The sequence below is a fragment of the Notamacropus eugenii genome, chromosome 2 (genome assembly GCF_028372415.1).
Source record: "Notamacropus eugenii isolate mMacEug1 chromosome 2, mMacEug1.pri_v2, whole genome shotgun sequence".
Classification (NCBI taxonomy): domain Eukaryota; kingdom Metazoa; phylum Chordata; class Mammalia; order Diprotodontia; family Macropodidae; genus Notamacropus; species Notamacropus eugenii.
Window position 1 is genome coordinate 422,147,203 of NC_092873.1, and position 22,420 is coordinate 422,169,622.

The 22,420-nt window shown below is 39.0% G+C and overlaps 1 protein-coding gene across 2 annotated transcripts in view; it reads right to left on the bottom strand.

The window, feature by feature from the left end:
- KCTD3 (potassium channel tetramerization domain containing 3) overlaps window positions 1-5,171 on the bottom strand; it is a 69,097-nt gene extending 63,926 nt beyond the window's left edge. The window contains exon 1 of one of the 2 annotated variants that reach the window (XM_072647834.1): window positions 4,826-5,171. In XM_072647834.1, coding sequence (XP_072503935.1) covers window positions 4,826-4,908 — 83 coding nt within the window. In that variant the 5' untranslated portion in view covers window positions 4,909-5,171. The remainder of the gene's footprint in view (window positions 1-4,825) is intronic. The other variant, XM_072647833.1, reaches the window with a different exon arrangement.
- Window positions 5,172-22,420: the final 17,249 nt, after the last annotated feature.

Below are 22,420 nucleotides of genomic sequence, written 5' to 3' on the forward strand. Positions count from 1 at the left end.
GTAACCAATTCAGCTTTTTCAACATCTGTCCGGGATTCCATCCACTATGCCACTTGACTTGGTTCTCTTCGCCACACTTAACCAAAGCACATAATTATCTGCTTCTCCACAAACTGAACTGCTAATGCTCAAAATTCTGTTCTTGGAATACAAACTGAACGATGTGTCAAACTGAGCGAAAGCATGAGCACCAACTCTTAATATCACTAAAAATTTAAATTACTCTTAGTGCTATGAGGGTGGGAAGGGGAAGACATTCCTACCCAATTTTTAGTCAAACCAGTGCAGAATACAGCAGACAATTTTATAACCATACACATTTTTCCTACTTCTACAAACATGTATAAAAATGTTCTAAGTTTTACCTAATAATGAAACAGAACCTCATTTGAAACCCTCAACAACCCTGGGTAGTAGGTACATTACAGTTATCATCCACATTTTACAGGCAAGTAAAGAAGCATTTGCTGAGCACCTACTATGTGTGAGGCACTGAGCAAACAGGAGCCCGCAGTCTAATGGAGGAGACAACATGTGAAAATGTGCCAACAATCTACATACAAAATAAAATGGATAGAATCATCAGAAGGAAGACAACAGAATGGAGGGGATCAGAAAAGGCTTCCTGAGGAAGGCAGAATTTTTAATTGGTACTTGAAAAAAGCCAGGGAAACTAAGAGACCAAGATGATGAGGGAAAATATTTCATACACAGGGAAGAGTTAATGAAAATGCCTAGTGTAAATAAAATATTTAAAAATAAAATCAATCTTCTCAAAATGATGAAACATACTATCTACCCTCTCCATAGAAAAGTGAAGGAGTCAAAGCACAGAATAAGAATTTTTTTTTGACATGGTCAACGAGAAAATTTGTTTTGGCTATTGATGCTGATGATGCATTTTGAGGTTCTTGTGTTTTCAATTGGGGGGATGGAAAGGTGAGGAGGATTACTAAAACGAAATGTTTTTTTAAATAAAATAAAAAACACCTAGAGTTAAAGGTTCACAAAGTATGTCTGTGGTGTGAGCAAGGTGGGGAGTGTAGAAATGTCTCATTTTAGAAAAAGACTGGGAAGGTGGGGGAGGAGCAGGTTATAGAATGCTTTGTGAAAAAGAGGATTTCATATGTGATCCTGGAGGTGACAGGGAGCCACTAGAGTTTACTGATGGGGTGGGAGGGGTGGGGTGGGGAGGATAACATGGTCAGACCCAAACTTCAGAAAGAACACTTAGCTGAATGGAGGATGAAATAGAGTGGGAAGAGGCTTGAGAAAGGGAAATCAACAGGAAAGGCTATTTTAATACTTGAGGCATGAGGAGATGAGGGAGAGAAGGGGATGGATGAGAGAGATGTTATAAAGGTAGAAATAACAGGCCTTGGCAACTGATTAAACTTGAGAGTTGAAAAAACTGAATTCATTGCTGTCTCAGAAGAATGTGAGAGAGTGTGAATGACACCTTGGGTGATTAAAGGATGATGACAGTGATTTTGACAGCAATAGAAAAGTTTGGAAGTAGAAGAGCATGAAGAGAAAGATGAGTTCTTATGGATATATTAGGTTTCAGATATCCATAGGACATCCAGTTCAAGATGCCCATAAGGCATTTTGAAACAAGAGGCTAAGATTGGATAAATAGACTGGAAAATCAGCAGCACAGAGATTACTGAATTCATGGGCCTTGAGGAGATCACCAAGTAAAATAGTAGAGGGAGAACTGAAGAAAGTCCAGCATAGAGCCTTGGGGGGTGCCTACAGTTAGGTGGCAAAACTAAACTGATTAGAGGAAAAGAGAATGAAAAGGTGGAAGACAGGTAGGAGGAGGAAAAGGACAGAGCAGCATCATGAAATCCTAAAGAAAACAGTGTCTAGAAGAGGGTGATTAACAGGGTCAAAGGCTACAGAGAAGGTAAGAAAAATGAGGATTGAGAAGAGACCATTTTATTTGGCTTAGAGATCAATGGTTAACTTTGGAGAGCAGTTTCAGCTGAGTGATGAAGTCAAAAACTAAACTGCAGAGAGCTAAAGTGAGAGGAAAGAAGTATAGGCATGTATTATGCAGACAGAACCTTCTCAAAGAAGTCTGATGAAGAAACAGTTTTAAAAAGGTTACGTAACTTAGGTACACCAGTTATTTAGTGTTAGAGATGAAATGTACACCCAGATTTTTATGACTGATTCCAAGTCCAATGTTCTATTCAACATACTATGTGACTTTGTAAGAGTTTGTCTCTTTTGTAGTATCTTTTCTTTAAATGCTTTTACCTACTTTGGCTACCATTTCAAATTTTCTCATATCTTTGATCATGCACATTTTTATATATCTTTTCCTCTCCAAATAGAACATAGTATTAATAAAGTCAATCTTAGAAACATTTCTTTCAAGTAAAAGTTTTCCAATCTTAGGACACTTAACAGTGTCCCAACTTTGATGAGTTTTATACATCTTGCACCATTTGCTTCTTATACTGGCCAAAACGATAAAGATTCTACATCTATAGCTGGAAGGAGCCTCAGAGGTCATTTAATCCAACCCTCTCCTATTACAGAAGAGGAAACTGAGGTCCAGGGAGGTTAGGCAACTTGCTCAAGGTCAGACAGGTAGTGTCAGAAACAGATTTGAATCCAGGTCTGTCTACTGTGACTATGCAGATCTGCGTTCCTAAAATGTCCTACCTAGCTCTAAAATATGACAACAATTAAACAATGTATTTTTATATTACTGCAACGGGATATTTTATTTATATATTACTATCCATTTGATTAAATGTTTTCATCGTAACAGCTATATACAATGAATTAAAATAAGTTTAATATTAATAAGGCAGAACAAAAGTTTTATTCATTTTCCATCAAATCAAACAAAACTTCACCTTTCTCATATGTTGCTGTTCACACATGTAATCTAACATTTTAATTCTTTTATACAATGTAAGTAGAAACATAAGACAAAGCACTGATAACCTCCAAAACAGAAATAACAATTTTAATTTTTTTGAAGCTGCCTTCACAAACTATTTAATAACTTAAGTGGAATTTTACACTTGCTAATGACCATAAACAAAAAAAGCTAAGACAAAAATAGATTCAAAATTTTATAAAAAAACTAAAATAAGAAACAGTAATATATAGTATTCATAACTCAGTTTAAAAAAGCATCTTAAAAATAGCAATGTCACAAGTATAATGCTATTAATTTCCCCAATTTGATGGCTAACCAATATCATCAATAAATATATCATGTTACTAGACTATAAGTCTCATGAAGGTAAGAACTTTTTCTAATTTAAAGCTTGCAGCTCACCCACGGTCAAATAAGTACTCTCTGACACAACAGATAATATTTACTGTCTACTCTTAGGTGCCATTTTTATTATTTATATCTACACGTTTTGAGGCCACTCTGTTAAAACATATTTCAACAATTAAGGTCATTTATCATGGGGGCAGCCACAATGGTCCACAATAAGTCAAGTTGGGAGTTAGGGGAAGAATACTGGAGAAATGATGGACTGAAGGTGCAAGATAATTACCTATGTATAAGATATAAGATCACAGATTTAGAGTTGGAAAGGATTAGGAACCACTGAGTCCAAACTTCTCTTTAATAGATAAGGAAAGCAAAGCAGAATGATTAAGTGACTTGCCCAGGATCAAGAAGCCAATAAAGTATCTAAGGAGTGATCTGTACCCAGGTGTTTCTGAGTAAAAACCCAGTGTTCTATTCATTATAATAAGCTTTGATCCCTGTTAACAATGCAAAACTCTGAAAAATTTTGGGATTAAAACTGTAAGTTTTTTTTTTTAATTATCCTGGTCAAAATGTTATTGTATTTCAAAGCACGTTCTAATATGATTCAAAAGAGACCTCTCAGGTCTTGAAACTTATCTTGGATTGAGCATTATAAAGTACATTATCCTAGAAGCCTTAGCTATTTGGCTCCTACCACGCTTCGTTAACTTAATTACGCCCTTCCTTCACAGAGAACTGGCAAACTCTTTCTGAGAAAAGTGGCTCATAAAATGTAAACCAGCACAGCACAAAAATTAAGGTCGTTTCCACACATCCTTCCCCCTCTATCCCCACTCCTGGCCTCTCAACTAGTTAGAAAACAAGGGCCCGTAGCAAAGGAGGTGGGTTGCGAGATTGGGGTGGTGGGAAGAACGTGGGCGGGGTAGGATATGGCACCAAACTCTTTTTTATCGTCTCCATTTTTCACTTTACAATCAATAAAATATTCTTATAACTGAGAGTGCATCATTTAGCCGTCTTCCTCTAACATCTACACACAGTTCCTTCAAACCGATACATGTAACAAGGTTGCAATTAAGACACGCTGTAATTGACACAATGCACTACAGTTACAGTATTCGGCATACGAGATACAAGCCTTCAAGGAAAGCCTGCGTGCGTTTAGAAGTAAAGTGGGGTAGCTGGTTGGCTGAAGACAGTCAAAGGGAATGGGAGACTGTGAAACCTCCATGGCCACAACTCAACTATGTTTCTCCCTCTCTCTTTCCCCCAAGTGTCTCCTAATTTGATGCTCCCTGTCTCCCACTAGGTTGGAGAAGGGGAGACGTCTGGCTCCCGCGTGGGGGGGGGGGGGGCACTCACAACGCCCTTCTTTTCCCCAAGGGGGGGAGAGCCCTGGCATTAGGGGGGCTTGCCCCCTAGTGGGGGATGGGGGTGCCCTGGGGCACAGCCATCTTCCACCTGGCCGAGCCGCCGCTTCCCGGCCAGCGCCCACCTGTGAACAGCCCAGTCCGCTCAGCGGGGGATGGGCCGGGAACCCCGACCTCCTCCTCCCCGCCCCCCACAGCTCACCTGGTCCCCCCCACGTTGAGCTGAACGATCTCACCACTGCCAGCTGCCGCCGAGGCGAAGCCGCCGCCGTTTCCCCCGGCCATCTCCGGCGGCTCCGGCCGGGAGCGGCGTCCTCCTCCTCCTCCCCCGGCTCCTCCTCCAGCCAGGGCCGCCGAGCCCAGGGCGGGAGCGGGAGCGGGAGCGGGAGCCGGAGCCGGCTGGAGGGCCAGCGGGGCGGCGGCGGAGCCGATGGTGGCCGGAAGGCGGGGGAGGGGAGAGGCTCGCCGAGCCTGCCCCCCTTCCCAGCAACCAGATAACGAGGAGGGGGCGGCGGCGGGCCTCGCACCCTCCTCCGCGACTCCAACCGCCCGCCCCTACAGCCCCAAGGCCACGGAGGCCCGGGCCGCCCCCTCCAGCGGCCTCCTCGCTGCCCCGCGGGCCCCAGGCCGCGGCGCCTCCACGGCCCACCGAACCGCGGCCGCCGCTACCGCCGCCCGCCGCCAAGGAGGGGTCACCGCACGGGACAAAATACCGCAGCCGCGGACCGGGGCGGACTGCAGCCTCGGAGAGCCGGGGGAGCGGCGAGCACCCGCCCGGGCCGACTGGGATGGCGCTGTGCTGAGGGAGGGGGCTGGGAGGAAGGATGAGGGAACGTGCTCCCCACAGGCCCCGAGCCAAACAGGATTCCTTCCCTTCGTCCTCTAGCCATCCCTCGGTGTGTATGTGTAAGTGTGTGTACACCTTCCTACCTACCTCCTAGAACACACGCGCGCGCACACACAGACACACGCAGACACACACACCACCTCCCAAAGACCAAAACCAATTTAGGGGCAAATTAACCTCCACTCCCACCCTCCTCCAGGCAGCGTTTCATGATTAACAAATACCATCTGTTCAGAAAGTGGTAAAATCTTTGATTCCATTGAAAGTTTTCTGAGGATAGGGATACAGTCTTTCAGATCATTACTATGAAAATCCATAAACTCAAGGAGTCCTGGATACAGAGTGCCCCCCAGGACTCTTAGTGCAGTTTTAAGCTGTAGTACTTCAAGGGAAATCAATTGTTGAAATAGTTATCATTTTTTTAAAGTTGATAAACCTATAAGCTTTAGTAGCTTAAATAAAAAATAAATTTATAAATATAAATAAATAAGTTTTTTAAATAAACCATAAAAAATTTTTTAAAAGCAATAAGGGATTTATGAGACACTATAATATTTGCTGGTTTATTGACAAGTAGCAAGTGTTTCTGGAAAGCAGAAGTTCTTAATTTTGTTGTTATAAATCCCTTCAGCAGTCTGACATCAAGCCCTTCTCAGAATACTGTTTTTAAATACTTAAAATACTTGAGATTACCCCAGGGAATTACTGAAATACATTATTAAAAAAATTAAGTTGATGGACCCCAACTTAAGGGAAAACAAATCACAGAACTATATACAAAATTCAGAAGTTCAGTATGTGTAGAATATTTTAGATGAAGGAATTCTGTTGTCTCTTCCAGGGTCTGTGGATGTTTGTTTCAGGTGAGCCTTCCAAAGGTCATTCCAAGGACACTAAGCTGCTTCTAAAAGCAGCCTGTTGAGTTTGTATTGCTAAGTGGATAGAGTGCTGAATTTGAATACATAGGTTCAAGCCACTCATCTTAACATAAATTAGTTGGGTGACCAAACACCACACACAACCTTTTTAAGCATCATTTTCCTCACCTCTAAAATGAATATATCATATTCTGCAATACTTAATTCAGCATTGTTTTGGAGTTGAGAAAATGCTTTGCAAACTTTAAAGCTAGTTTAAATGTCAGTTAATAATATAGTTTTTGTACAATAATTACTATAAACAAACAAGAATTAAGGAAATGCACTGTTCAGTTTTTGTTCTCAAGGGTTCAGTGATTCATAGGACCACAATAATAGCTAACATCTATATAACATTTTAAAGTTTGTGAAATACTTTACTCATACAATCACAATGGAGACTTAAAACAATCTTTTGAGGGAGACAGTACAAAGAATTGTTCTTATTTTACCAAACTGGTTACAGAGATTATGTGGTAGAAGTAGAACTTGCATCAAGTGGTCTCCAAATGCTTACCTCTATCCACTATGCAACATTGATTCAACAACAGGCAACTTTTAGACAGGTCTTAATGTCATGAACTTGGAGCTCACCAGTATCATAGTATGCACAGACTTTGGCATAGGCAATAATGTTTCTCTATTGAGATACTCTACAGGTATTACACTTTAGAATTCTATCTAGGACAGTTTTCAAGATTTGTTTTACCTTGTAAAAAATATTTGCTGGTTGACAATCAATCAGCAAATATTACATTGAGAACCCCCTGGGTTTATAGTACTGTCGCAATCTAAAGTTTTCATAGTAAAGATCAGAAAAATTCTGACCCTATTCCCAAAAATCTTTCTGTCTAATCAAAGATTTAAAGTCAAACTGTGAGCTGCCAGTTAGCATTTAAAGCGAGAGGGGTAGTTAGAGATGATCTGATCAGGCACTTTAATTTTAATAATCAGGAAATTGTAGCCCCAAAGAATGATTTGAATAAATGAAGCATTTTTTAAGCTTTTACTATGCACAAAGCACTGTTCTAAACGAAAAGGCAAGACCTTACTGTGAAGTTCCCTCTCACAAGAAACTCACTTTATGATGGGGAGAGAACACTTATGAAAGCTTTTATCTGTAAATCAAATAATAAGTATGGTATTTGGTAATGCCAGATTTTGATTCATATACTCACTATAGTATCAGTATGAAAAAAGTCTCCTTGTTAATCAAAATATGAAAATTATCATGATGGGTAGAAAATTAATTTTAAAGACCATAAACCACAAATAAATAAGTGTATCTGTTGCATATACATTATCTTTTCTAGATCTACATCTGGGAAATTTTATAGAAGTAGATTTAAGGCAGAAACAGCTTAATAATTCTTCAATCTGGATGGAGTATACCTGTCTGCAGTCTTAAAACTCCAGTCCCACCAAAAATTGGAAGTTTGGTCACATACCACACAAACATAAAAAAAGCAATAAACAAAAGAAAAATTATGCTTTTTTTCCTTATTGTGATATCTTCACAATAACTCAGGAATGGTAGATAGAAATTCATATCTTTGGGCAAGCATTAGTAATAATAATAAATTATACTTCGCTTAGAGGTATGTATTATCTCATTTGAGTCTATTAATACCTGCAAAGTAGAGGCAAATTCTTTTCCATTTTACAGATTTAGAAACTAAGGAAACAAAGTAACAGACCTAGGATCAGCTAGTAAATGACAGTGAGGACTTAAGTCAGTGTCTTTTCACTTCATGTTCATTGTTATTTCCATTACACTAGGTTGTTTCACTTAACAATAGTTTTCACTGTCATATAAAACAGGTAAATTGTTCAAAATTACAAAATTCATTCCGTAAATTAAAGAAAAAAATGACAAAAATGTGCTGGTAGAAGTGTAAAGAAGCAGAAACATTGACTTTTGAATTAAAAATTAACATTCTTTGCAGAATAAGAAAATGTGTAGTGTGAATATAACTTTTATATGGACTTTTGTCTTGCCACTGAACTCTGATGATTCTGGAACAGATAGCGAGAATGATGACTTTGCATAGCTCTGTCTCACTTAAATCCAATTCACTGGCAAATCATTGGTCCTCTTTGAGGACACAGGACAAACAACAATCTATGAGTAATGGTAACTGCCCTCCAGGAACCCAACCTGCCATTTCAGATTGGTTAGTTCCTCTCTTTCTTCTTTTCCTTCTCCTTCTTTTGTCCTTCCCCTACTCCCTTTCCTCTTCCTCCTTCCTTAAATAAGAAGCCAGAGGAAGAATCTCAATTATCCCTGACTCCTTGGCTACATGTAAATCCTCCCCTTCAAACAGTCTAAATTAAATGTAGTTTACTCTGTAACCTGACTTAGTTTACCTGTGGAGTTTGTGTGATGAGGTTTGTATCCTTAGGGGATGTATGAGCTTCTGACTATGTTTAACTAAGTTTGTTCAACTTTTATGACATTGAAGAATGTGGGGCATTATGGATCTATCTTTTCTTTAAATTTTATGACCTAAGAGGAATGACAAGATTGCAATATATAAATAAATTATTTCTTTGTCACTGACATATTTTTCTCTTATAAGAAGTCTTGTTAGAATCTTCATATTATCCAGTTTTTCTCTGAGACCTGAATCTGTGCTTGAGCATAATAAATAAAACCTAGATTTTTTTACTTCTATAATTTCTGCATTGTGGCAAATACATATTGGACAACAGCTACCTGGCACATGAACTCAAAAAAGAGATATTTCGCCCTTAACAGCCCCACCACCACCACCACCACCACCATTCCAGTCTTTCTTGCTCACCCTGCCCTTTGACACCATCAGGTTGAGTTTCCAGAGAGGTGGCTGCTATTTATTTCAGAATTCTAAGGATAACCCTATGTGTGGCTATCCTTCTACTATTAGCTGAAGAGTCCCCATCAGTGTGTTTCCCCTTAATAATCTGACAGTTGACTCAGTTCTTTAGAAAAGACATTAATCAAATGGCATAGTAAAATTTGTAGTTACAAAATATTTCTCCCACTACCAGGGAAACCCTCTCCCTGTACATAAGTACACACAGAGTTGAGAGGGGCAGGAAGAGTAAGCATGAATTTAAAGTTCAATGGCAGAGAGGTGTACATGTCAGAAATATATTACGTCCAAGGCAACTCACAACTGCAAGAAATCATTTCTCTACAAAGTTCTCATAATGATCACGGGAGGACATGTATAAATGATGGACCTATCACTCTTTTGTTCAGCTATGCTTGCTCTAAGTAGGGTGTAATATCTCAGCTGGATTGGTCAATTCACTTCTGGGTTAGGTAAAACAATCAGTTGCTTGGCTGCTGCTCCTCACGAGGTTCAATTGTTGCTGGACTGAAATGAGCAGGCTGTCCTACTGCTGCTGCTTAGTTGGGCTGGTCAGATTTTTTGGCCCCTAGTTCTTCTCAGGTTGTGGTATCCCTGATGGATGGGTCAATCCCCTGGAGTCCATGAACTAACAACTCTATTATTGGGTACTGTATTTTTCCCTACCTTCATCCACTAGCTTGTTTGGGTAGTACTGCATTCTCTTCAGCTAAAGTGTTTCCGTTCTCTTTTCATCTAGAGTGCTGCAATAATCTTTCAGCTATAGCACCTACTCTTAATTTCACAATTGCAGAATTCTCTTCCCTTTCACTCCCTCAGAATCAGGCTCTGATGTATGTCTCTTCCAGGAAGAAGATGAAAGAAGTTTAACTCACTTCTTCTGACAATCTTTCCTGGACCAAATGTCTCTTTCCTAAATAAGACACTCTATCTTACATTAGGATAATCAGTCCCAATTCAGTCAGTTTCACTTCCCGGGTTGCTTTGGGGCTCTTCTGTAGGTGAGTAGTTAGGTATAAAAGTAGAAATGCAGATTACCCAAAGGCAAATTCATTGTCTTGCTGCTCTTTTCCTGTATCTCTGATCTATTTAAGCTTCAAACTCCCTCTATGAAGGGAAATGTCTATTTTGTACTTGAAAGCTTTCAGAAGGACTTCCATATTTTCTTGCATATTTATTGGGGGTTTTTTGATGCCATAATTCCATTGTTCTCATATGCCACAATTTTTTCATTCTTATTGCAGTCATTAAACATATAATTTGCACTAGAGTTATGCCATGATGAATAAACATGCTGTTAATATTTTGCATAAATAGGTTATTTTCCCTTTGTATAGTAGTTTCATGATAAAGTCCCAGTAATGTAATTGCTGAGTCAAAGATAGTAATTAGCACTGTAACACTCTGTCACATCATCATTCTCCAAAAAGTTATCATCTCTATATTCTTAGGAATGATATATTAGAATATCTATTTCTTCATAAATGCTCCAGCATTGATTTTTTTCTTTTTGCTATCTTTTGCTACTTTTGCCATTGTGATATATATGTATATATATATATATATATATATACATATATATGGTTGGATTTTAAGGCTCTCTTGATATCTATTTTGATGATTATTAGAGAATTTGGATATCTCTTCATGTAAATATAATAGTTTGTTTTCAAAGATTGTTCAAGTCTTTTGCTCCAAGGGAGGTTATGATATATATCATTGAAGGGGGGGGGGGGAGGAAGAGAGAGATCAATTCTTGATATTTTCTTTACATACAAAGTAACTTTTTTCTAATCTTTTTGTTTTCATTTCAGAGACATTCTTTTTATTTTGACTTACTTGCAATATCGCAGGATCACAGATTTAGATCTGGAAGGAATCTCAGTCCAACTAGTCCAACTCCCTTAATTTACAAATGAGAAAACTGAGATACATAGTGATTAAATGACTAACCTGAGGTTACAGATGTCTGACTTAAGATTTGAACCTACGTCTCCTTGCCTTGAAATTCAATACCCTGTTTACTATACCATCTATTGCCAATAATGTCTTCTTGCTTTTTTGTTTGATAAAAATGTCTTTTTTCTTCTTCGTTGATACATTCCTTTTTCCTCCCCCACCCCCATTTTAGTATTTGAATTACCAATCTAGTTAAGGTAAGAATTATGGTTCTAACTCCTTTTTGAACTATGTATACATTTGATTTTTAATTTTAATATATTAATTCTTTTACAAAATAGTTGCAATTTTTCCCATATGGTCAAATTCCCTAGAACCTGCTCTTGCAATAAAAAGTTTTGTACAATAAACTTGGCACATTAACCATCGGTGACTATATCAATAGAACACCACCCTTCTACTACCAGGAGAGAAAATATTTTATCATGAGTACCCTGAAAGTAAGAGTGATCATTATATTTTTTTTATTTCACTTTTAACATTCATTTTCACAGAATTTTTGGGCTCCAAATTTTCTCCCCCCTTGTCCCCTCCCCCCACCCCAAAACACCGAGCATTCTAATTGCCCCCATCTCCACTCCACTCTCTTCTCCATCATTCCTCTCTGCCCTTGTCTCCATCCTCTCCTCTGTCCTGTTGGGCCAAATAATTTTCTATACCCCTTTACCTGTATTTCTTATTTCCTAGCTGCAAGAACAGTACTTGACAGTTATTCCTAAAACTTTGAGTTGCAACTTCTTTTCCTCCCTCCCTCCCCTCCCCCTCCCTTTGGAAGGCAAGCAATTCAATATCGGCCATATCTGTGTAGTTTTGCAAATGACTTCCATAATAGTCGTGTTATGTAAGACTAACTATATTTCCCTCCATCCTATCCTGCTTCCAATTACTTCTATTCTCTCTTTTAATCCTGTCCCTCCCTGTGAGTGTCGACCTCAAATTGTACCCTCCTCCCCATGCCATCCCTTCCATTGTCCCCCCCACCCTGCTTATCCCCTTATCCCCCACCTTCCTGTATTGTAAGATAGGTTTTCATATCAAAATGAGTGTGCATTTTATTCCTTCCTTTAGTGGAATGTGATGAGAGTAAGCTTCATGTTTTTCTCTCACCTCCCCTCTTTTTCCCCAAACTAAAAAAAAAATCTTTTGCTTGCCTCTTTTATGAGAGATAATTTGCCCCATTCCATTTCTCCCTTTCTCCTCCCATATATTTCTCTCTCACTGCTTGATTTCTTTTTTTTTTTAAGATATGATGCCATCCTATTCAATTCACTCTGCACACTCTGTCTCTATGAGAGTGTGCATGTGCATGTGTGTGTGTGTAATCCCACCAAGTACCCAGATACTGAATAGTTTCAAGAGTTACTAATATTGTCTTTCCATGTAGGGATGTAAACAGTTCAACTTTTCTAAGTGCCTTATGACTTCTCTTTGCTGTTCACCTTTTCATGCTTCTCTTCATTCTTGTGTTTGAAAGTCAAATTTTCTTTTCAGCTCTGGTCTTTTCATCAAGAATGCTTGAAAGTCCTCTATTTCATTGAAAGACCAATTTTTCCCCTGAAGTATTATACTCAGTTTTGCTGGGTAGGTGATTCTTGGTTTTAGTCCTAATTCCTTTGACTTCTGGAATATCCTATTCCATGCCCTTCTATCCCTTAATGTAGAAGCTGCTAGATCTTGTGTTATCCTGATTGTATTTCCACAGTACTTGAATTGTTTCTTTCTAGCTGCTTGCAATATTTTCTCCTTGACCTGGGAATTCTGGAATTTGGCCACAATATTCCTAGGAGTTTCTCTTTTTGGATCTTTTTCAGGTGGTGATCGGTGGATTCTTTCAATATTTATTTTGCCTTCTGGTTCTAGAATCTCAGGGCAGTTTTCCTTGATAATTTCATGAAAGATGATGTCTAGGCTCTTTTTTTGATCATGGCTTTCAAGTAGGCCCATAATTTTTAAATTGTCTCACCTGGATCTATTTTCCAGGTCAGTTGTTTTTCCAAAGAGATATTTCACATTATCTTCCATTTTTTCATTCTTTTGGTTTTGTTTTGTGATTTCTTGGTTTTTCATAAAGTCTTTAGCCTCCATCTGTTCCATTCTAATTTTGAAAGAACTATTTTCTTCAGTGAGCTTTTGAATCTCCTTTTCCATTTGGCTAATTCTGCTTTTGAAAGCATTCTTCTCCTTATTGGCTTCTTGAACCTCCTTTGCCAATTGAGTTAGCCTATTTTTCAGGGTGTTATTTTCTTCCTCATTTTTTTGGGTCTCCTTTAGCAGGGTGCTGATTTGTTGTTCATACTTTGCTTGCAAGTCTTTTATTACTCTTCCCAGTTTTTCCTCCACCTCTCTATCATGATTTTGAAAATTGTTTGGGCTCTTTAAGACCTTTTCCCAGAACTGATCCCATTGAGTGGGCTGGGATGTAGAAGCACTGACTTCCGTGTCTTCCCCTGATGGTGAGCACCGCTCTTCCTCATCAGAAGGGAGGGGAGGAGAAACCTGCTCACCAAGAAAGTAACCCTCAATAGTCTTGGTTGTTTTCCCTTTTCTGGGCATTTTCCCAGCCAGTGACTTGAGCTCTGAATATTCTCCTCACACCCACCTCGCCTACAGATCCTCCCAGCCCGCGCTTGGGGTCTGAGGCTCAAATGCTGCTTCCCAGCCTCAGTGCTTTGGGCGGGGACAGGGGTGCGATTCAGTGTGAAATTAAGTTCAGGTGCTCAGGTGGGGGCAGGGCTGCCTCACGGGCTCAGTTCCCTCAGGGGGTTTATGCAGAGACCTTCAACAATGGATCCAGGCTCCTGCCTGCTTGGGGAGCCCTGGTCTGCTCCCACCTCCGCTGTTGCCTTCTGAGGGGGCCTGAGTATGGGGGCACCCCACGCCCCTCTCGACCCACCTAAGAGACCCTGTGGGTGGAGGGACCCGCGCGGCCGCTGGAGATCCCGTCCCTGAAGTCCGCTCGGATCTGTTCCTCTCAGTGCCGGGGCCGGTGCAGGGCTGGGCTGGGCTTCGTGTCCGCAGCGCGACAGACCTTTTGCAAGAGGTTTGCAGGTCCCTCTGGAACAGAAATCTTATCCGCTCCACTATTATGTGGCTTCTCCTGCTCCCAAATTTATTGGCGGCTCTTTACTACAGATATTTCATGGACTGTGGGTTCGGAGCTAGCATATTTGTGTGTTTCTACTCTGCCATCTTGGCTCCGCCCCCGAGTGATCATTATATTAATCTGAATTCTGATGGTTTTACTTTGTTTTGGTCATTGTATAGATCATTCTCTTGACTTTGTTTTCTTTGCTTTATTAATGGAGTTCAGACATTCATCAAGCATTTTAAGCACTTACCATAGGCCAAGTACTATGCTAGGAGAATATGTGTGTATGTGGGAGGATGTAAGGTATAAGAAGACTGGAAAGGGGTGAGACGGTGGGAACTACTTTGAATGTCAAACAGAAGATTATATATTTGATCCCAGAGGATATAGGGAACCACTGGAGTTTACTGAGTATAAGGGAGATGTGATCTAACTGGAGCTTTAGAAAAATCAACTGGCAGATGAATAGAAGATGGATTGGTATGTGGAGAAACTTGAAGCAGGCAGCACTGTGCTGCAATAGGTAAAGCACAAATTGATGAAGACCTACACCAGAGAGGTGGCAGTATCAAAGGGAAGAAAAAAGAGATGTGCTCAAGAGATAATACAAAGGCTAAATCAAAAGTTCTTAGCAACAGATTCTACATAAAGGATGAGAGATACTGAGGAGCTGACAATTACACCTAGATAGTGAGCCTGGGCAACTGGAAAGGTGGTGGTGCCCTCAACTGTAATATGGAAATTCAGAGGGAAAGATAATTAGTTCAGTTTTGATATATTGAATTTAAGATGTCTACGGAACATCCAGTCTGAGATGTCCAAAGGTGCCTGGGGAATACCAGACTTGAGGTCTGGTTATGGCTAGATACCTAGAGTTTTTTTCTTTTTTTCTTAAATAGTATTTTATTTTTTCCCAATTTTATGTCAACAATTTTTAGCATTCATTTTTACAAGATCTTGAGTTCCGAATTTTTCTCCCTTCCCTCATCCCCTTCCCTCTTCTTAAAACAGTGGGCATTTTGATATAGCTTATACGTGCACTCTCATGTAAAACATATTTCCATATTAGTCACAGTTGTAAAAGAAGAAACATCAAAAGGAGAAAAAAATAAAAAAAATAGTAAAGTAAATGAAAAAAGTATGTTTCAATCTACATTCAGAGTCCATCAGTTGTTTATGTGGATGTGTATAGCATTTTTCTTCCTGAGTCCTTTGTACTTATCTTGCATCATTGTGTTGCTGAGAAGAGCTGAGTCATTCATAATGATCACCACATAATGTAGCTCATACTACTTACAATGTTTTCCTGGTTTTGCTTATTTCACTTTACATCAGTTTGTACAAATCTTGACAGGTTTATCTTTTCTGAAATCTACCCGTTCATCATTTCTTATGCCACAATAGTATTCCATTACATTCATATACCACAACTTGTTCAACCATTTCCCAATTGATGGGCACCCCCTCAATTTTCAATATTTTGCCACCATAAAAAGGGCTGCTATAAATATTTTTGCATTGTAGGTCTTTTTCCCTTTCTGTGATCTCTTTGGGATATAGACCTAATAGTGGTATTGCTGGATCAAAGGGTCTGCACAGCATGGTTACCCTTTGGGTATAATTCCAAATTGCTTTCCAGAATGGTTGGATCATTTTACAACTTCACCAACAGTGCATTAGTGTCTCAATTTTCCCACATCCTCTACAATATTTATCATTTTCTCTTTTTTTCATATTAGCCAATCTAATAGATGTGAAGTGGTATCTCAGAGTTGTTTTAATTTGCATTTCTCTAATCAAAAATGATTTAGAGCATGTCTTCATATGACTATAGATAGTTTTGATTTCTTCATCTGAAAACTACCTGTTCATATATCCTTTGACCATTTGGATAAGTAATTTGTAAGTCTTTCCAATTTTCTCTAAATTCATATTAGTTGTTTCTTATGATCTAATGTGTAAGGTTAATTTATGTTAATGAAAGTTAAAGATCATCCCAGCCCATTAATAGACCTCAGATACCTTTTGTTAATTTCTAAGGAGGCACTCGATCACAAGGGTCCTGATGCCCTCTGGCTCTGAAAAGTATATATATACTCTGAGGTGAGGTTTTTGCTTTGGGGGCCAGATGAAATTCTGGATAGCTGTTAAGGACCCCCCCTCTACCTCCAGCTTTGAAAACCCAGATGTTGGTGCTTCTCTCTCTGGTAACTATGTATATATGCAATGGTCAGACAGCTGGATCTGTCTGTGATGTATGTACTGCTGATGTTCAGGCAGATAGAAGCCATGTCTATTTGTCTTTAATTGTCTGCTTGTAATTTCTCTGTTGCTGAATGTAATTAAAGAAGATTGTTGACCCCTCAAAAGTAGCTTCCCTTTTAGAAAAGCAGATCTAAGAACCTATACAGCAGACCCTCCTGTGGATGTCAGGATCCTTGCTGTTACGTAATGATAATACATTACATTTGTAACTCAAGCCACAAAGTCCGTTGGTATGATACTTTCTCCTCATTGGTTGAAATCAGCACCCCAGCCTCAGTGAAGTGGGGAGGAGTTGATAAGGACAAAATGGAAAAGAAATTCAATCTCTTCAGTCTTTGGGAGTTCTGTATTTCCTTCAGGTTCTTTGATATTTTGGGGCTCATGAGTCTCTGAATGTTTCTGGTTTCTAGCTTCAAGAGAAAGTATGGATGATGCCAACTCTGCTTTAGGTTGTTTAAAGGAAAAAAAAAGATTCTGAAAAGCTAGCGTGTAGAACTATGATCACGTCATTATTCTCATCTTGCTACCCTAGTGATCTCGAGGAATTTCTTTTTGGGTGATATCTGGGAGTCTCTTTGTGTTGAATTGTAGACTAATAATATGAGGGAGCAGACAGATATAATTCTAGCCCAGTACTTCTCTCTTTGAGGAGAGAAGAGTGGTGGCCTCAGGTCCTAACCTCTTGCTTCCCCTCCTAGCGCGAACCAAAGTCTCCCTTAGCAAAGAGTACAGAGAGAAAGGTCTAAAGATGTATCTTTTCTGTTCTCCCTCTGAGTCATACACATGGCACTCCCATGCCACTCATAGGAGGACAGAATCACTACATATTCATATATAATAATTTGTTTAGCTACAATTGAATCTGGCTGTAATTTTTCCCAGTAGCTTTTAAAAGCTGAATAATTTTAAATGTTTTTAAAAGCATGACTTTATTAAATACTAACTTCTTATTTACTTTAGGTTCCATTTCTGTGTTCCCTTTTCTTTCCTGGCAATCAATTTTCTTATTTTTCTATTTCTAAGAATGAAAAAGTTGTGTTATATAGTTTTTTTTAAAGTTATCTTTAACATATATTTTTGCATGAATTTTAGGATTAAATTATAACACAAATTCCATTAAAGAGCGTATTAGAATTGCATTGAATCTGCATTTGTTAGATCAATATTAATATTTTTACTATTTTCCTTTGAATTAGTCATGTAATAAGTGGCATGCATCCTATTGCACTATTCTTCAAAATTATTTTAAAGTTGATCTGTATGTCTTATATGTCTTGATTAATGACTTAATATTAGTAGTATTTTGTTGTTTTTTGTTTGTTGTTTAGTCATTTTCAGTCAGGTCCAACTCTTTGTGATCCATTTTGAGGTTTTCCTGGCAGAGACATTGGGCTGGTTTGCCATTGCCTTTTCCAGCTCATTTTACAAATGAGGAAATGAGGCAAACAGGGTTAAGTGACTTGCCTAGACTAGTAAGTGTCTGAGGTGAGATTTGAACGCAGGTTTTCCTGACTCCAGTACAGGTGTTCTATCCACTGCTTGATTTAGTTGTCCAGCAATATTTTACCATTATCACTTTTATTCTTGATCATGTTGTAGCAGTACCAATCATTTCATAAGTTTATCTAATATTATACTATTTTATTGAAATTATCTATTAGCTATTTTAATATTTTTTGTTGTTGTGCTAGAGTTCCTATGTTGTTCTGTAGAGAATAATGATATCTAGGAAAAGAGATATTTTAACATCACCGTTACCGATGCTTATTCCTTTCTTTTCCTTTAAGTAGTAATAGTGAGAGTAAATATCCCCATCGTATACCTGTTTTTGGTGGGAATGTTTCTAGTGTTTCTGTATTATATACAATATTAGCTCAAATTCCAAATACACATCTTTAAACTTATTGAAATATAGAAGTGGGGATAGTCTGCTTATAGCAGTGTTTGGTGGTAGAAAATGTTTGGCTGAAAAGAGATACTTACTCTCTCAAGATTTGCCTTCACTCTTTTGTGAGTCCTTCATTCCTAGCTCCTTGCTCTAGGCCATGACTATCTCTAAGGTTCACACATTTAACCTTAATCCTTGGAGGGATGGACTTTTTCTTAAACTGCTAGGAAGCATGAGAAAAGGGGTGAGAAAGTGGTGGAAATTGAGGGAATTGTCTGAAGACCTACCTGAGACATAAGGAAACCTCTAGCAAGCTACTGGCTAATTCTTTCTATATGCATGCGTGTGTGTATGTGTGTGTGTGTGTGTGTTTGTGTATATATATATGTATATATGTATGTGTATGTATTTATCTATTCCATTGTTTGTCTTGAAATAGCTTGGGAAGCCTCAGCAGTTCAAAAGAGACTATCTTTCTCTCTTTCTGTCTCTATCTCTCTTTGTCTCTTGGTTTTTCTTTTTCTCTGTGTCTGATTTTCTTTCCCTTGCCCTCGCTCTTCTTCCTCCCCACCATAGTGAACTCTTAGTTCCTTTAGCTACCTCTGAGCAAATGAAAAATATACACATCAGTAAGGCAATGTTTATTCATAGTTTTACGTTAATGCTGACTTTCTAGAGACAAGATCAAATGAAATACTATTTGCAAAAAGTGTTTAACACAATGCAAGGCACACAGTAAGCACTATCTAATTGTTTATGTCCTCCCCTCATTCTCTAGCCGAATAGAAATATAAAATAAACTTTGAATAAACAAAGATAAGTTTTGGCACTAATAGAAGTTTTCCTGAGGAGGAAAAGGGGAAAGGAGGAATGGAATTCCAGCCTTGGAGATGAACTTGTAAAACCAGAATCTGTCCAGGCACTCCTCTTGGCTGTGGTATTTGATGCTGATCTCATCACTGCAACTTAGCTCCTGATTCTGTGGCAACTGCTCGCCTCAGCTATTGCTTCTCTCTGTCTTTTGCTCCTTTGATCTCAAGACAGTTGCCCAGGTCCCAGTGCTGACTCTCATATCTGGTGCAGGGATTTCTTATCGTCTCTGCCTTCATTTACAGTAGAGGCCTGGAGCATGGGCAGTGGCAGCATTAGCCAGGGCAGTACGGGGTATGGTAGCAGTGCTGGCAGGATTTGCCTTGCCCCTCACCTCTGTCAGCCAATCTCCCTTTCCTCTCACTATTTCACATACACATATATTATGAAAGACTTTCTTTTTATCAGATGATTTGATTAATGATATAGTTTTCATTTTTTCTCTTGATATCAGCAAGTTCAATAAAAAATACTTGGGGATTAAAAAAAGAACAAAATAGCCCTTGCCCTCAAAGAACAAGATATTGAGGGAGAAACAACATGTTTCTAGATACAAAGCAAATACTCCATAATTTGAGGATGGAACACTAGCTTCTACGAGGATCAGGAAAGGTCTAATGAAGGATATGAACTTTCAAGTAAGCTCCATATTCTCAGAAGTTGAGCTAAGGATGGTATATATTCCAGTCAAAAGGGGTAGCCTGCGCAGAGGCATAGTAATGAGAGGTGAAATATCATATGTGAGGGACAGTAAGCAGACAATTTGGTGACTCAGGACAGTGCATAACGTAGAATAATATATAATAAGCCTAAAAAGCAGGTTGGATTTCCTGTTAAAATGCAAACATGAAAGGTAGTAGAGAAGTTCAGTTCTCTCACATAAATCCCAGAAAATATCTGAAAAGGCCCTCTCTCCTTCTCTCCTCCCCAACTTTTTTAAGCTTAAGGAAAAATTAAACTATTCCATCCAACTCAGAACTGTGCAAGAAATATTGGCAGATACAGGAGATGAACCATGCCAGGAAACCCAGTGTGAACTCCTGCTAACAAACCTGAAGATAGCCAACCAGTGTTTTGTACAGGGGCAGTTACAAACCATTTACAAATATCTGTGTTGTATATATTTTGGGGATCCTCATCAAAATAAGGTACTTCTCATTCTGGAAAGCAGTAAGAGAATCAATGGGAGAATTCATTTATCATGTGAAGCCTGGTCATCTGTAACTCTACTATTCTTAAAAAAATTTGGCCCCAGATTTATAAATGTCGCATGTGAACTCTCTTTCATTTTTCTTATATGGCTGTTGGCTTACCACAGAGATACCTATTGAAATCAAGTATTCAACAAGCATTTATTAAGCACATTTATTGTACACCAGGAACTGAGCGAGGTACTGGGACTATGAAGACAAAAATGAAATAGTCTTTGCCCTCAAGGAGTTTGCATCCTGTGGGGGAAATAACACATAGAAATGTATTTTGAGGTCAATACACCCTTAAAAAAGAATTCCTCTTTCCTCCCAAACCCACCCCTCTTTCCAAATGTCCCCATTTCTGTCAAAACCAGCATCAAGTCATCCATGTTCACAATTGTGCTGTAATCCTCAATTCTGAAACCTAATTAATCCCCACAACCTCAATCAGTTGTCTAATCTTGTCAATTCTCGCTCCAAACATCTCTTATGGATATCTCCTTCTCTCTACTTGCATAGTCCTGATCCTAGTACACACTCACAACACTTCTTGTGTAGACAATTAAAATTGTCTTGAAATTGTCCTCCTTGTCTCAAGTTTTTCCTTACCCCAAATTCTGTACAGCCACCAAAGGGATTTTCATAAAATGTGGATCTGACCACATCAATCACTTCTCCCTTCCCCTCTCCCAATAAACTTCACCTCTGGGATCAATTACAAACTGTCTTTAGTATTTAAAGATCTTCACAACTTCATCTCACCCTACCTTTGAGACTTTTTACAAACAATACTCCTTTTTACATGTTTTATGTTATAGCTACCCTGACTTACTTGCTTTTTTGTCGCATAGCCATCTTTAATTTTTGCTTTTCCAATGGCTGTAACCCATTGGAATGTCATCTTTCTTTACCTCTGTCTTTAGAGTCATTGCTTTCCTTCAAGACTCAGCTCAAGTGCCTCTGTCTCTGGGGGGCCTTTTCTGCCTCCCATCACTCCTAGTACCTTTCCCTATCTACTTTGAATGTATCTCCCACATACTATTCCATGTATATTTGTCTCAAGGACTGTTTCACCCTTTTCTTTGTATCCTCAGAATGAGCATAGTGCATGGTAACTGGGAGGTACTTAATACAGAATTACTGATTTATCAATTGATTATTCAACATTCACTTTCATCTGTTTTTTGAAATTATAAGGTCTGGACCTTTGTCATAAAGAAACCTTTCCCATGTGAGAGGGTGATTACACCTAGGTGGGATAGTGTCATAGAGTTGGGCCTGGAGTCGGATTTCAAACCGGTTACAGACACTTACTGGCTATGTGACCCTTAACCCTTGTACGTCTCATTTTCCTATACTGTAATGGAGAGCATAACAAGACCTACTTCACGGAATTGTGGTGAAGATCAAATGTGATATTTTTAAGCACTTATCACAGTGCTTAATAAGTGCTTATTCCCTTCAGTATGAAGCTGATCACAGATGCATTGCTACAGTGACGTCAACTCTTAATTACCAGACCCATTGCTTTCCCTTTCCTCATCTTTGAGTGAGGGGGTTGTATCAAGAGTCAAGAGGATATACTCTATGCTCTAAAGCTATAGAAATAATGCTACTCTATCTTTTGAGTCCTTTGTTGAGACTCTACCAGCATTTTTTCTTCTTTGAAATTCAGAGAGAGATTTTTTTCTCCTCCTTGCCTCCCCCAGCAGCACAAAGGTCTACAAATGGAAATGGGAATACGTTTATCTACATGAGCCTAAATTCTTGATGGTCTTCTTCTTTTTGATTTCTTCCCTAAGCTTTGATCAATGTCTGTCAATTCTGAACATTTCCAGCCTAGGTAGTAACGTTGTGGGTCAAGAGTTCTGGTGTTTTAAAACGTGCAGCTAGTCATTCAGTAGCAGATATTGCC